The sequence below is a fragment of the Nelusetta ayraudi genome, unplaced genomic scaffold (genome assembly GCF_046127955.1).
Source record: "Nelusetta ayraudi isolate G7.1 ecotype Tasmania unplaced genomic scaffold, CSIRO-AGI_Nayr_v1 ptg000011l, whole genome shotgun sequence".
Taxonomy (NCBI): Eukaryota; Metazoa; Chordata; class Actinopteri; order Tetraodontiformes; family Monacanthidae; genus Nelusetta; species Nelusetta ayraudi.
Window position 1 is genome coordinate 14,089,741 of NW_027466061.1, and position 11,839 is coordinate 14,101,579.

Consider the following 11,839-nt stretch of genomic DNA (forward strand, 5'->3'; position numbering starts at 1 on the left):
AGTGCACGCGTAATTCCACATCTTGCCGGCAGTTGGGCCAGTAGAACCGCTGTCTGAGGCGATGCAAGGTCTTAGCATTTCCATAGTGCCCAGTCCCCACCGACCCATGGACTACTTGGAGGACCTGAGTACGGAGCGTATGCGGCACCAGCAGTTGCAGGAGGTCAGCTCCCCGACCCGGGGCCTGCCACCTCCTGTACACCACACCACCAAGGAGCTCGAAGTTGCCCCATTGAGAGTGGTAAGCCTTGACTTCAGGTCCAAGCGCGGACACCTCCTTCCACTCAGGGCGCTGGCCTGCCTCCAGCCACTGTCTCACTTGCAACAGGGTGTTGTCCGCTTCCTGCTGCTGCTTTAGTTGCTCAACTGACAGCGGAAGCCAACCCTCTGTGTTCAGGGCAAGGTGGGTGGTTGCAACCATCGGGGATGCATGGTCGCGCTCCTCTTGCCTCCTGCAGTGTCGGCACTCCTCCAGAGCACAAGGACGACGTGAGAGGGCGTCAGCATTGCCATGGTGCTTGCCTGCTCTGTGTTGGATTTCGAAGTCAAACTCCTGCAGAGCTTCCAGCCAGCGGGCAACCTGGCCCTCCGGCTGCTTGAAGTTCAGGAGCCAGGTGAGTGAAGCGTGGTTGGTGCGCAGAAGGAACCGGTTGCCATGCAGGTAGGGTCGAAAGTGACGGAGCGCCAGGACAACCGCCAACAGCTCCCACCGGGTCACACAATAGTTCCTCTCTGTCCGACTCAGGGCACGGCTGAAGTAGGCCACAGCTCTCTCGCTGCCCTCTCCTCCCTGGGAAAGCACGGCACCAACACACACCAACATTGCTGGCGGCCATATCCACAACGAAGGGTTGCTGAATGTCGGGATAGGCCAGGACTGGGGCTTGGGTGAGGGCTGACTTAAGTTGATCGAAAGCAGCGGTGCAAGTGTGGTCCCACTCAAACTGGCGGCCCTGGTCGGTCAACCGGTGGAGTGGGCTGGCAATCGTTGCAAAGCTCTTGACAAAACGGCGGTAGTATGACGCCAGGCCCAGGAAAGTGCGCAACTCGTTGACAGTGGTTGGGACTGGCCAATCTTGAACAGCCGACACCTTGGCTGGATTCGTAGAGATGCCTTGACCGCTGACGATATGGCCCAGGAACTCGGTTTCTCTTGCCAGCAGTTGGCACTTCGCAGGATTCAGACGCAGTCCAGCCTGTCTGATGTTTGCAAACACCTCTCTCAGGTTGAACAGGGCCCCGTCGAAGTTGTTTGCTTGCACCAGCAGATCATCAAGGTACACGACACAGCGGCTTTTGGGCACATCAGCCAGCACCCTCTCCATCAGCCGCTCAAATGTTGCTGGTGCATTGCAGAGGCCGAACGGCATGACACGGAACTGCCACAGTCCCTGTCCGGTAGTAAAGGCAGTCTTCGGCCTGGCCTCTGGGTCCAGTTCTACCTGCCAGTAGCCACTGCGCAGGTCTAAGGAACTGAACCAGCTGGATCCGACGAGATGGTCAAGGGCATCATCAATTCGAGGAAGCGGGTAGGAATCCTTTCGAGTGACCGCATTGAGGCGTCGATAGTCCGCACAGAACCACCACCTGCCATTCTTTCTCGTCACCAGCACCACCGGGGCCGCCCACGGGCTAGTAGAGGGCTCAATCACTCCAGCTGCTAGCATCTCCTGTACCATCTCCTCCACCACTTGTCATTTGTTGAGACTAAGGCGATGGGGGCAGAGGTGGATGGGCTGGGCAGAGCCGGTGTCGAGTGAGTGTTGGACCAAGGCAGTTCGCCCACAGTCTTCGTCTCTGGCGGCGAATAGGTCTGTGTTTTCATCGAGGAGGTCCTTAAGCCGTTGGCCTTGCTGTTGATCAAGGCCGTTGCTGCTGCGCTTCCATAGATCCAATACTGCTGTGGCCGTCTCTGCAGAGGGCTGGGCAATGGCAGGCTGGTTGGTAGCCTCTATGCTCCTCGTGGTGCTCTGTCTAAGCAGTAGCGGCTTGACGGTGCCTGGCAGCCAGGCGTTGGAACTTGCCTCCTCTACGACCGCTGCTGACAAAGACTGGGTTGCTTGCTGCCGCTTGCGTCGCTTCTTTGCTGACCGGTCAGTTTGAAGCATTATGGTCTCCGCGCCGATGGTGATGGTGGCCGATGATGATGGTGGCCGATGATGCAGGGATCATGTATATCCGCAAGCCAAAACTCATGCTCCCGTCGCTGGTCTCCAGCCGCCACCCTCAGGCACCTTTTTCCCTTCATGGCGGCCTTTTCTTCAGTCACGGTCATGAGCTGTGTATCAGTTGGAGACCACGCCGCCCTGAGAGGGCCGATGGTGTCCGGGAGGACACCAGGTCGGATCAAGGAGATTGTGGACCCGGTGTCTATCAGAGCCCGGCAGGGTTGGTTGTTGATCTGACAGTCAAGGTATAGACCTTTAGTGTGACCCAGCCGCCCCACCAGTGAACATCAACCCTGAGCGGGAGCTGGAGACTGGGGTAGCGATCCTCCTGCTGGATCGCCATTCGTCCGTCTTGGCGCTGGGGCTGGACAGTCTCGCGCAAGGTGCCCTGGCTCCTGACACCAGTGGCAGCGTTCAGATGGACGCAGCTGTCACCGCCTGGGGGAGGGAGCCCACTGTTGGGTTTGTTGGACATGGTAAGACTCCCCAGCTTCCTCCTCTTCCTCCTCGCAGGCAGCCATCCTGACATGTGGTCGAGGGGTCGGGGTTCTCAGGTGAGGGGGCCTAATCGACAACACCGCCTCCACTCGTTCCGCTTCACGAAGAGCTTCATCCAGGGATCGTGGCATGGCAAGACGGACGTGTTGGCGCAGGCCCTCTGGTCTCAAGCCTCGCAGGAAAGCGTGGAGGGCCAGTTCGTCTTGGGCAGATGCATGGAACTGTGGATAGCCACATTGGGCGTAGAGTTGCACATCCGCAGCGAAGGTGCCAAGGCGCTCTCCATCTCGGCGGTTACGGTCTACAAGCTGCTCCCTGCTCTGGTCATCAAACAGTCGCTGGCCAAACCGTCTCTGCAGTGCTGATGTCAAGGCCCCCAGGTCCCGTTGTTCAGCCAGCGATACATCGAGGAGCACCTGCAGTGCCTTGCCTTCCAGGGCAAGGGCTAGGTGGGTAGCTGCCTCTGCACTGCTCCAACCGCTGTGACTTGCCGCCAGTTGGACTTGTGACAGGTAAGGCTCCAGCGGCGTCAGTCCATCAAATTTGGGCAGCTTTGCTGCAGTTCTGGGAACTGCTGGAGTGCTCTGTTCGTTGGGGGAAGAAGCTTGAGGCAGCAGGGAAGCTCCAGCCAAAGGAGATAGCCTGGGCTGCAGAGTTGTGATGCCCGGAGAACTTGCCCTCATCGTCTCCAGAGGGCGAGGCGACCGCAACGCGCTGGCAGCCCCAGGATAGTCGTGATGGCAGGTCGGACCACTTGCCGCTAGCGGGCGGCGCGAACGCGGCGCGCTGGACCCATCTGGTCTATCGGGCTGGAGATTCGCCCGCCTGTCCGCCAGGGGGCGGTATCGTCCCGATGATCCGGTTTCTTCCGGGAGACGATGCGGCTCTTCTTCGACAGAGCAGGCGGCGAATGCGGCAGTCAACACGTTCAGATGCTGTGTGCTTTCGTAGATAACTTGCTCCAACTCTTCTACTTGATGTTCCATCGTTTCGCTTCGAGTTGTGGACGAGATCTCAATTCTGACACCAATGTAGCGATTTCACGAAGGACCACTCAAGCGCCGGTTTACTCTTGGTGCATCAAATCAACGTCACCTTTTATTTTGCTACTTGACTTGTTGGAACACGCCCCAAAATGGCGGCAGCCGGGGCCTAACTTAAACTGAATACACTTTCACTCATGGTTCAAACCCAGGCGACAAACAAAGCATGACGTGCAACACCAACAGAACATTAACCATGCACAAACACACTCACAAACACTTGCACATTTGCAGTTTAACCATAACCATTAAAGCAACTCCCCAACATAATTCCCCCATAATGCTTTGTGGCTTGAGGGGAGCATCCCGCTCTCCACAACAGATCATCATCATCATCATCATCATCATCATCATCATCATCGTAAAGATGCTGCGTCATGTTACAACTTCCTGATCTCAGTGGGAAACCGCGCTGGTTGAAGTCAGAGTAATAAGAGAAACGTAATCAGGGGAACCGAGTAATCAGTAAAATAAATAAATAAATAAATCATAATAATAATAATAATAATAATAATAATAATAATAATAATAATAATAATAATAATAATAATATTTTAATAATAATAAGGTGCCCTACCCCGTCCCAAATGTAACAGATCGCTCCCTGTCTGTCTGTCCGAGCTGTGTGTCCGGGCACCAGCAGCGTGTTTTCAACTTAGAACGCATCAGCCTCCCGCCGCAGCAGGATTATGTAACCCTCCGGCAACAGTTGGCGGAACAGTGAGGAGCGGCGAGGGAGCCGCTGGCAGCCGGGCACAGGATCACCACCCGCCTGTGGTACGCTTACTTTCCACCGCACGCAAGGCAGAGGGAGTGGGGCTGGGTACGTTTGATATTTTCTGGACGTGGCGCCAGAGATGCGGAGATCGATGTGCCACAGATTCCTCTGCATAGTGGAGCCACTAGCACAGACCACGTGAGCGGACTGTTCAATGACGGTGAACCGGCACATCGGCTCATCTCTGCTGCTGCAGCAGCTGCTGCTGCTGCTGCTGACATGAAGCCCCGGAGTCCGCGCGCTCCCAGCTCCGCGCGCCCAGGGATGTTCTGATTCGATGTAACCCTGCGATCCTTTTTTTTTTTTCTTTCTTTTAAGTTGTTCCTCCCTCTCTCCCCCCCCATTTCTTTCTTTCTTTCTTTCTTTCTTTCTTTCTTTCTTTTTTTTAATTTCCCCTCTCCGCTCCTCCTCAAGTCCAGCTGTCCGGTCGGCATGGCTTGGCCGTGCATCAGCAGGGTGTGTTGCCTCGCTCGCTTCTGGAACCAGTTTGACAAATCGGACCTCTCCGTCCCGCTCACCTTCCAGAACTACTCGGACCTCGGCGAGCAGGAGGTCCGCTCCGTCGCCAAACAGGTCGCAGCCCCAGAGCGCGCACCCGGGAACAGCTACTCAACCCCGGACCTGCGTGCCGCCGGAGCGCAGCAGGAGCCCGCGGATGGCCCCGGGCCCCGGAGATCTTTCAGGGCGCGCAGGGAGCCCAGCTACAAGCCCCGCGAGGACTACCACCCTCCCGGGGTGCCTTTCCCCAGTGTCACCCAGTACAAGCAGGACTTTAAGCCCTGGCCCATCCCCAGGAAGGAGAACTTCCCCTGGATCAGCAACAGCAAGGCGGACATCCCGGCGGACAGTCAGCAAAGCCAGGCGCAGCCCGGGGACAAGGGGCCAAGATTGGGGCAGCAGCAGCAGCAGCAGCAGCAGCAGCAGCAGGGGTCGGAGGAGAGGAGGACCAGCTCCTACAGGTGAGCTGCACTGACCTATACCCCGGAAAAGTGGAGAGGGGAGCGTTTCAGCGGTAGCTTAGCGACTATAAGCTGCAACAGAGAGCCTTCAGTGGAATGTAGGTCACCAACACAAGTTGGTTTATGAATATGTGAGTTCTCTTCGATGCATTTTTAATTTTGGATATCTGTAAGGTAGGAAATGCTGTTGCATTGTGGTAGCATTTGATTTCTGAAGTGGTCAAAAAAATACCATACATTTTATATTAAGGGTCTATTTCAGTGAAGTTAATGTGGTCTGTGTCTGGGAACAGGGTCAAACTGAGGTCGCTGATGATTTATTTTATTTTTTTTAATTATTAATGTGTTTTTCAAATGCTTCATACAAAGTGGAATTGAATATTCGAGCCCAGCCAACCCTGAGATTATCATCTTGCTTCTTGAGATGGAACCGAAAATATGTCTGTTTTGTATTAAATAAGTGACCAACTGCTGTGTTTCATTTAGTAGCAAAGCATTGTTATTGTTACAAAACATGCATCAGTAGGGTAGTTGCGTTTTGGAAAGCTCAAGCTGGGCATCAGCGAGCATTTGATTAGAGGATGGTACATCTTACACACTCGGACTTCAAAGCCCAACAAGCATCCTTGTGTCTGCTGTCCATGTTTCACCCACAAATCTCCTCAAAATGAAGAAGGTTTCACAGTGTGGGATCCTCCATGTCTTCCTCCAGGCAGGAGTACCGACCATGGACGGGGGCGAGACCAGCCAAAAGTGCGAGGAGAAACCCCCCAGCTCAGTACTCCAGCCCGGGCACTGATGCCACCCACGTCCAGCGTGAAACCAGCTACCAGGCGGCCTACAGCGGGGAGGCCCAGTCCAGGTCCACTGTCCTGCTTCAAGGGGAGGCCGTCATCATCCCGTCGGCCAGCGGCCACATTCAGCCGGCTGCTGTCCCACAGCCGCTGCCTGCAGTCCTGCAGGCTGGAGCTTCAACAAGCTCCTCAGGCCTCCAGCAGAACATCCAGAATGAAAGGGCTGAACTCTGCGGAATGATCAAAGGGGAGGTAAGAAAGCTGTGGGAGCCAATCAGACAGCAGCCGTGTGTTGACTGACCGTGGTCTGCTCCACTCCTCCTAAAAGTCTATAGTCCTCACTCATCTTGTCTGGGAAAAGCGATTCGGTATCTGGTCCCTCAGCAGCGCAAAGTGACCCGACAGTTTAAAACAGGCCGTTCTGTGTTAGATCACACTGTGCTGGTGCTGCACTCATTACTCTGCCCTGAATAGAGCTGGATGAGTACAGAAAACAAGCAGATGGATTATCTGTTCCTCCTTAAAACCCAAACTGTGGACAAACACATGGTTGTGTGTCTGAAAATAAATTCAGAGCCAAGCAGCAATGAAAAACTGCATCATTTTTCTAAACAAATCATTTTAATAGTTTTTAAGAAATATTATTATTTATATATATTATAGTATTTATGAATTTCACAGTTCCAAAATTTATGCTCTATGCTTTTCAATCTCGCATTCCAACCCAATCTCGCATTGGTCAGGGAACATAGACCAAAATCTATTACAATGAAAAAACAAATCAAAACCTTATTCTTATTCTTTTGTTTTACACTTTTGAGAGCTTCGTCCCAGATTTTGTCCACTCTCCCACTTGATAAGATGAAATAAACATGCACACCAAGGTAGCCTTGTAATCTGAGCATGGCAGAACTAACAGCGGCGGCAGCGGGAGAGACGATTTGTTTGGGAACCAGCAGAAAATGCATGAGTTCAACCTGGCTGAGCCTGTTCCCTTCCACCCTGCTGCGATGCTGTTGCGTGACAGCCAGTGAGATGGTTTTGGGGATTCTCCAGAGGTTTAGGGCCATCCCTCTGCTCCACCCACACCCTCCTGTGCCATCTGCCTCTGGTCTGTCAGTAAACGCTGTGCCCTTGTGTGACTGGAGAGGACAAAGGCCAATAAAAGTGTTTCAGACCCTGACAGACAAATATAACTGCTTTTTGTTTCCTAATGAAAATGTACATTAATCAAGGCAAAAACCAACACATTTAAATACTCATATTAACTAAATGACACTGCCTTCTCCAACTGTTATTTCTTCTCAGGAAAGACAAAGAACCATCTGGTTATCTGCATGACTTTATTTAAAAAAATAAAATAAAAAAAAAAGCAAAAACAAAACAGATGCCCTCTTAAGCCATAATTTTCCCTGCTGTGACGGTGATGGAGGTCGAAGTGAGGGATGTCACCAGCAGGACACCACTCTATTTATAACACTGGCCCACTTGGAGTGAGAGTTCACGGCACATTAAGGAAGTGATGTGCTGCTGCTGCTGCTGCTGGCACTATGTTCACTGCAGCGCTACAGTGCTCCAGTCATACCACCGCCGAGTGCACGAGCCCCGCGATGCCGCGCGCTCCTACATCGGCCACGACTGTCTGTCTGTCTGTGCGCCACAAAAACCGTCTTGGCAGCAAATCAAGTTGATCTTAGATAATCCGGCCTGATCACCAGCGGCCACTCACTGCCTACTCATCATTGACTCAGCAGCCTTCCCCCTGCAGAGGTGTCTGACCAGGCATTATACACAGCCCACTCCTGCATGCATTACACTGGGTCACCGCGAGCTGCTGCTTCTTGTCGGTCCCCTCGGTTTGAGCTAAAACAGGCCTGAATTTATTCATTCACCGAGCATCACAATAAGCCGCTAAAATCAGAAACAGCCCGCCTCCCACTCTGTGATAAAGGGGTGAAAAATTAATTAGTGCTCATATCAATCTGTCCTATTGTACGTGCCACCCTCTCCCCACTACTCTCCCCCTGCCCCCACCCTGGCCCTCGTAACGCATCAAATCCATTCTAACAGATAAGGTGCCTCTAACTGTAGGACACACAGGAGGCAGCCCACCAATTAGAGCAAAGTGGCGCTTTGCATAATGAGGGAGCAGTGCTTCGGCAAGGAGATATGAAATCAAAGCAGCTGCTTTCCTTCACACGTGTTTCATTGGCACATCCAAAATGCCCAGTGATCTTCATCACCGTGTCCCCACTTTTGGTTGACTTTTCTGCACGTGCGCAACCCCATTGTGCGGTTCGCAACCTGAATAAAGCAGGTGTTAAACCGCTTTGTGTTTCAAAGTGCCACAATGCGTCAGCGCATTGAATGCGACAGGACCAAACAACATGATGGCCCCGAAGTCAGTGTAAGATAAGATACGATATTCCTTCATGAATGGGGAAACTCACAGTGTTGGCAGCAGCGGCATACACATACTCATACATACTCATTACAATGCACATAGTGAACATAAACCTGAGTAGAAATAGTAAGCACATAAATAAAAATATAATATAATAATTATTATTATAATAATTATTGCACTTGTTGTTGTTGGTCTACCGTGAACAGACCTGATTGTTACGTTTGACAGCAGAGGGGAGGAAGAACCTGCGGTATCTCTCCTTCACACACCGCCAGTGAAGAAGCCAGTCACTGATGGGCTCTTACAGTCACTTGTAGTGGGTGGGAGACATTGGTCTGTGCAGCCAAGGTCCAGGTCCAGCAGGGTTGGGAGGGGCAAGGATGGAGATCTGGCTTGTGTGTGTGTGTGTGTGTGCGCGCACGTGTGTGTGTGTGTGGATCAGGCCCTGGTGAATGCAACAGCAAGCAGCAGATTTCAGAGGATGGGGGCCATATAATCCAGCATGCGTGGGCGTGTGTGTGTGTGTGTGTGTGTGTGTGTGTGTGTTTGGGATGAGCGAGACAAAACCCCCTGAATGTGGAAAGCGTTTCGGAATGCAGAGTGGGATCGTCAGCATGAAAAAAAAATGAGGTTGTGACAAAGTCAGCTTAGCGTCAGCCGCCCTCCTGAGATTTGGGCTCTTGAGTGCGACGCTGCATGACTCTGTCTGACTGGGTTCTGCCACGGCACTGACACAAACCAATGGGAATAATGGGAATTAAGCTCCCATTGGCTTTAAAATGCACAACACAAGGAGCAGCCGAAAGCAGGAGGGTCTCTTTGCTGTGTTTTGTCATATTTTCCTTTGTATACAAGATGGGAAAAACATTCTTTAGGAACTATAAATCCCAACTGTGATTCAAAGTACAAAAATAAATAAAAGGGATATATCTGCAACATGGCTTTGTAGGTAATTAATCAATCAAACGACGAAAGGACACAGAGTAGCTTTTGGAACTGCAGTTGTGCTTGTTTTCCTTCTTGGCATCTCATATTGTAGCTCAGTTCAGTCCTAATGTGTCCAATCGTCCGAGGTTACACACATTATTTATTGTTTTTAGATGATGATGAGCCAGAGGTGAGAGTAAAAACAGTTTTATTTTGGCCTCCTCTGTTTCCTTCAGCCATTTTCTCCCCCTCCTGCCAACTGCCTTTGAATTGAAAGGCAACCAGGCGCTCGCCCCGTTTGTGTTTCGCCTTTTCATTCACTTGGACCTCGTCCCTTTTCCCACGCTGCCCGGGACGGCAGCACAAAGGGATCCTGTGCCAAGCTGGCAGGTTAGGAGGGGAGGGTTGCATCGAGAAAGATGAGTAATAGTATATAAAAAAAAGGAGAGATGAGAGAGGGATTGGATTTTTAAAGTGGAATGGAGAATGAGGGACAAGTGTGGAGGATGGGTGAGCAGCAGTCGATGGACTGGAGCTGTTAAATCACATTGTTGCACCAGGATTTCTTCTTTGGTAGCAATCTAATTTAGAGGAGAGGCAGGGAGACCGGGGTGGGTGGGGGGGGGGGGTAAATTCACAGTGACTGAACATGTTCTGCCTTTCCTCCCACCCACAGGTCTGTGAAGCCACAAAGGTGCCATACTACAACCATTTTCAGGTTTTTCATCCCAGATTTCAGCAGAACACAAACACACATGCTTCATGAACTTGACAGTTCTCTACAGCATTTTTAAACCTTTGTCCTCGAAAATCTTTTTTTCACTTCTTTTTTAAAAATGGGACAAAAAGAATGCGACCAAGACATGTGGATGTGTTGTTATTAACCAGGGACAGGCATAAATTAGACATATGTGCCATTTGTGACATCACAGAGGGTTGTTTTCAGGACCCGCATGTTCTGAAAAACAAAAAGTGTCGCAAACAAAGTGAGTGAAGGACGGAGTTTTCTCAATGTCACAAGAGCAAGAACAAAGGGCAAAGCTAATTTTGCCCAATAGGGGGGCTTTAAAAGTGCTGCTGGGAGTTTGGACAAACACACAAACTGCACCACCTGATGTGAAGCTGCAAGTGGCCTGAAATGCCCTCGTGCGCTTCTGTTGCCGGCTGCAATAACTGAGACAAAGCGAAAAGCATCTGACTGGTTTACCCCCACACCTCAGACACAAGAGTCAGTTCTGGCCTTCGCTGCGGCCCGAGACGGACAGAGCGCCGCGGTCCAGACCCGATGCTTTCGGACAGCGTCGCTGCAACAGTCTCGTCCCATTTCACGGGCGCGGTGTGAAGCGTGGCAGCTGCCTTCTCTCGTTCCATCGAGATCGTCCGCATTAGATCCACTCATGTACCTGTCTGTCTATTTTATCATCCCGGCTTAGGAACATCTGGTGAGGACCAAGCTCCCTCCCAACCCCTCGGCCGTCTTTCAAAGCCGATCGAGGGTCTTCAACATCTGAACGCCGCTCCAGAGTGGCGGCATCCTGCTCTGACTGGAAAAGGAGTCGATTGCGGAGCGGAGTCCGTCCTGCCACACGAGAATCTATGCAAGGAAACGGCTGATTGTGGAGCCCAGTGGGAGACGCATAGAAGGAAAGGCCCCTCCCCCTTTACTACTTCCTGCCCAGGTTGCTATGGCAATGGAATATGCATGTAAGAAACCCTAGTTAAAAAAAAAAAAAAAAGATTAGTCACTGCAGTTACAGACGCACAGGAAACTGGCTGCACTGGATTTGTGAGTGTGTGAGGTTGTGTGGGTGTGTTTGTGTGTGTGTGTGTGCACCTGCTGGTTTGCCCTCTTGTTTATTTGTTGAATCTCCTCCAATAATAAATGCTGTGAGCAGAGTATAGGCTTAAAAGGAAGATGTTATCTCCCCCCTCGGTGTTGCTTGAAATCAGCTCGTTATTTATTTCCATAGTATTCAGTTAGTTTGCACTTTTGGAATAAATATTGTCAAGTCTCATTTTGTAAATATATTGTTAAAAAGACTACAACGTAAGTGATAATAAAAGAGTAATAGGTTTCTCTTAGATCTCATTTGTCTCTTTTATTGGCAGTGTTTTATATTTAAAACTACAAACAAGATTTGGGTGAGAAAACGTGTGTGCACCGCACAATGATTATTACATCACAGTATTTGCTGTCTTAACAGACTTGAGAGCCCAGTTCAACTGCAAACAAATTGTCTTGGGAAAAAAAACAAAGAGAAAACG

The 11,839-nt window shown here is 51.1% G+C and overlaps 1 protein-coding gene across 2 annotated transcripts; it reads left to right on the plus strand.

Moving 5' to 3' along the window:
• The first annotated feature begins 4,287 nt into the window (after positions 1–4,287).
• On the plus strand, positions 4,288–11,658 carry map6d1 (MAP6 domain containing 1). Of its 2 annotated transcripts, none has more exons than XM_076021249.1 (3): positions 4,288–5,446; positions 6,159–6,492; positions 10,251–10,355. In XM_076021249.1, the coding sequence occupies exons 1-3, from the start codon at positions 4,920–4,922 to the stop codon at positions 10,338–10,340; spliced, it is 951 nt and encodes a 316-aa protein (XP_075877364.1). In that variant the 5' UTR covers positions 4,288–4,919; the 3' UTR covers positions 10,341–10,355. The 2 variants fall into 2 exon arrangements, with proteins under 2 accessions (XP_075877364.1, XP_075877365.1); XM_076021250.1 differs by lacking the exon at positions 10,251–10,355 and adding an exon at positions 11,008–11,658 and having other exon boundaries at positions 4,294–5,446.
• Positions 11,659–11,839: the final 181 nt, after the last annotated feature.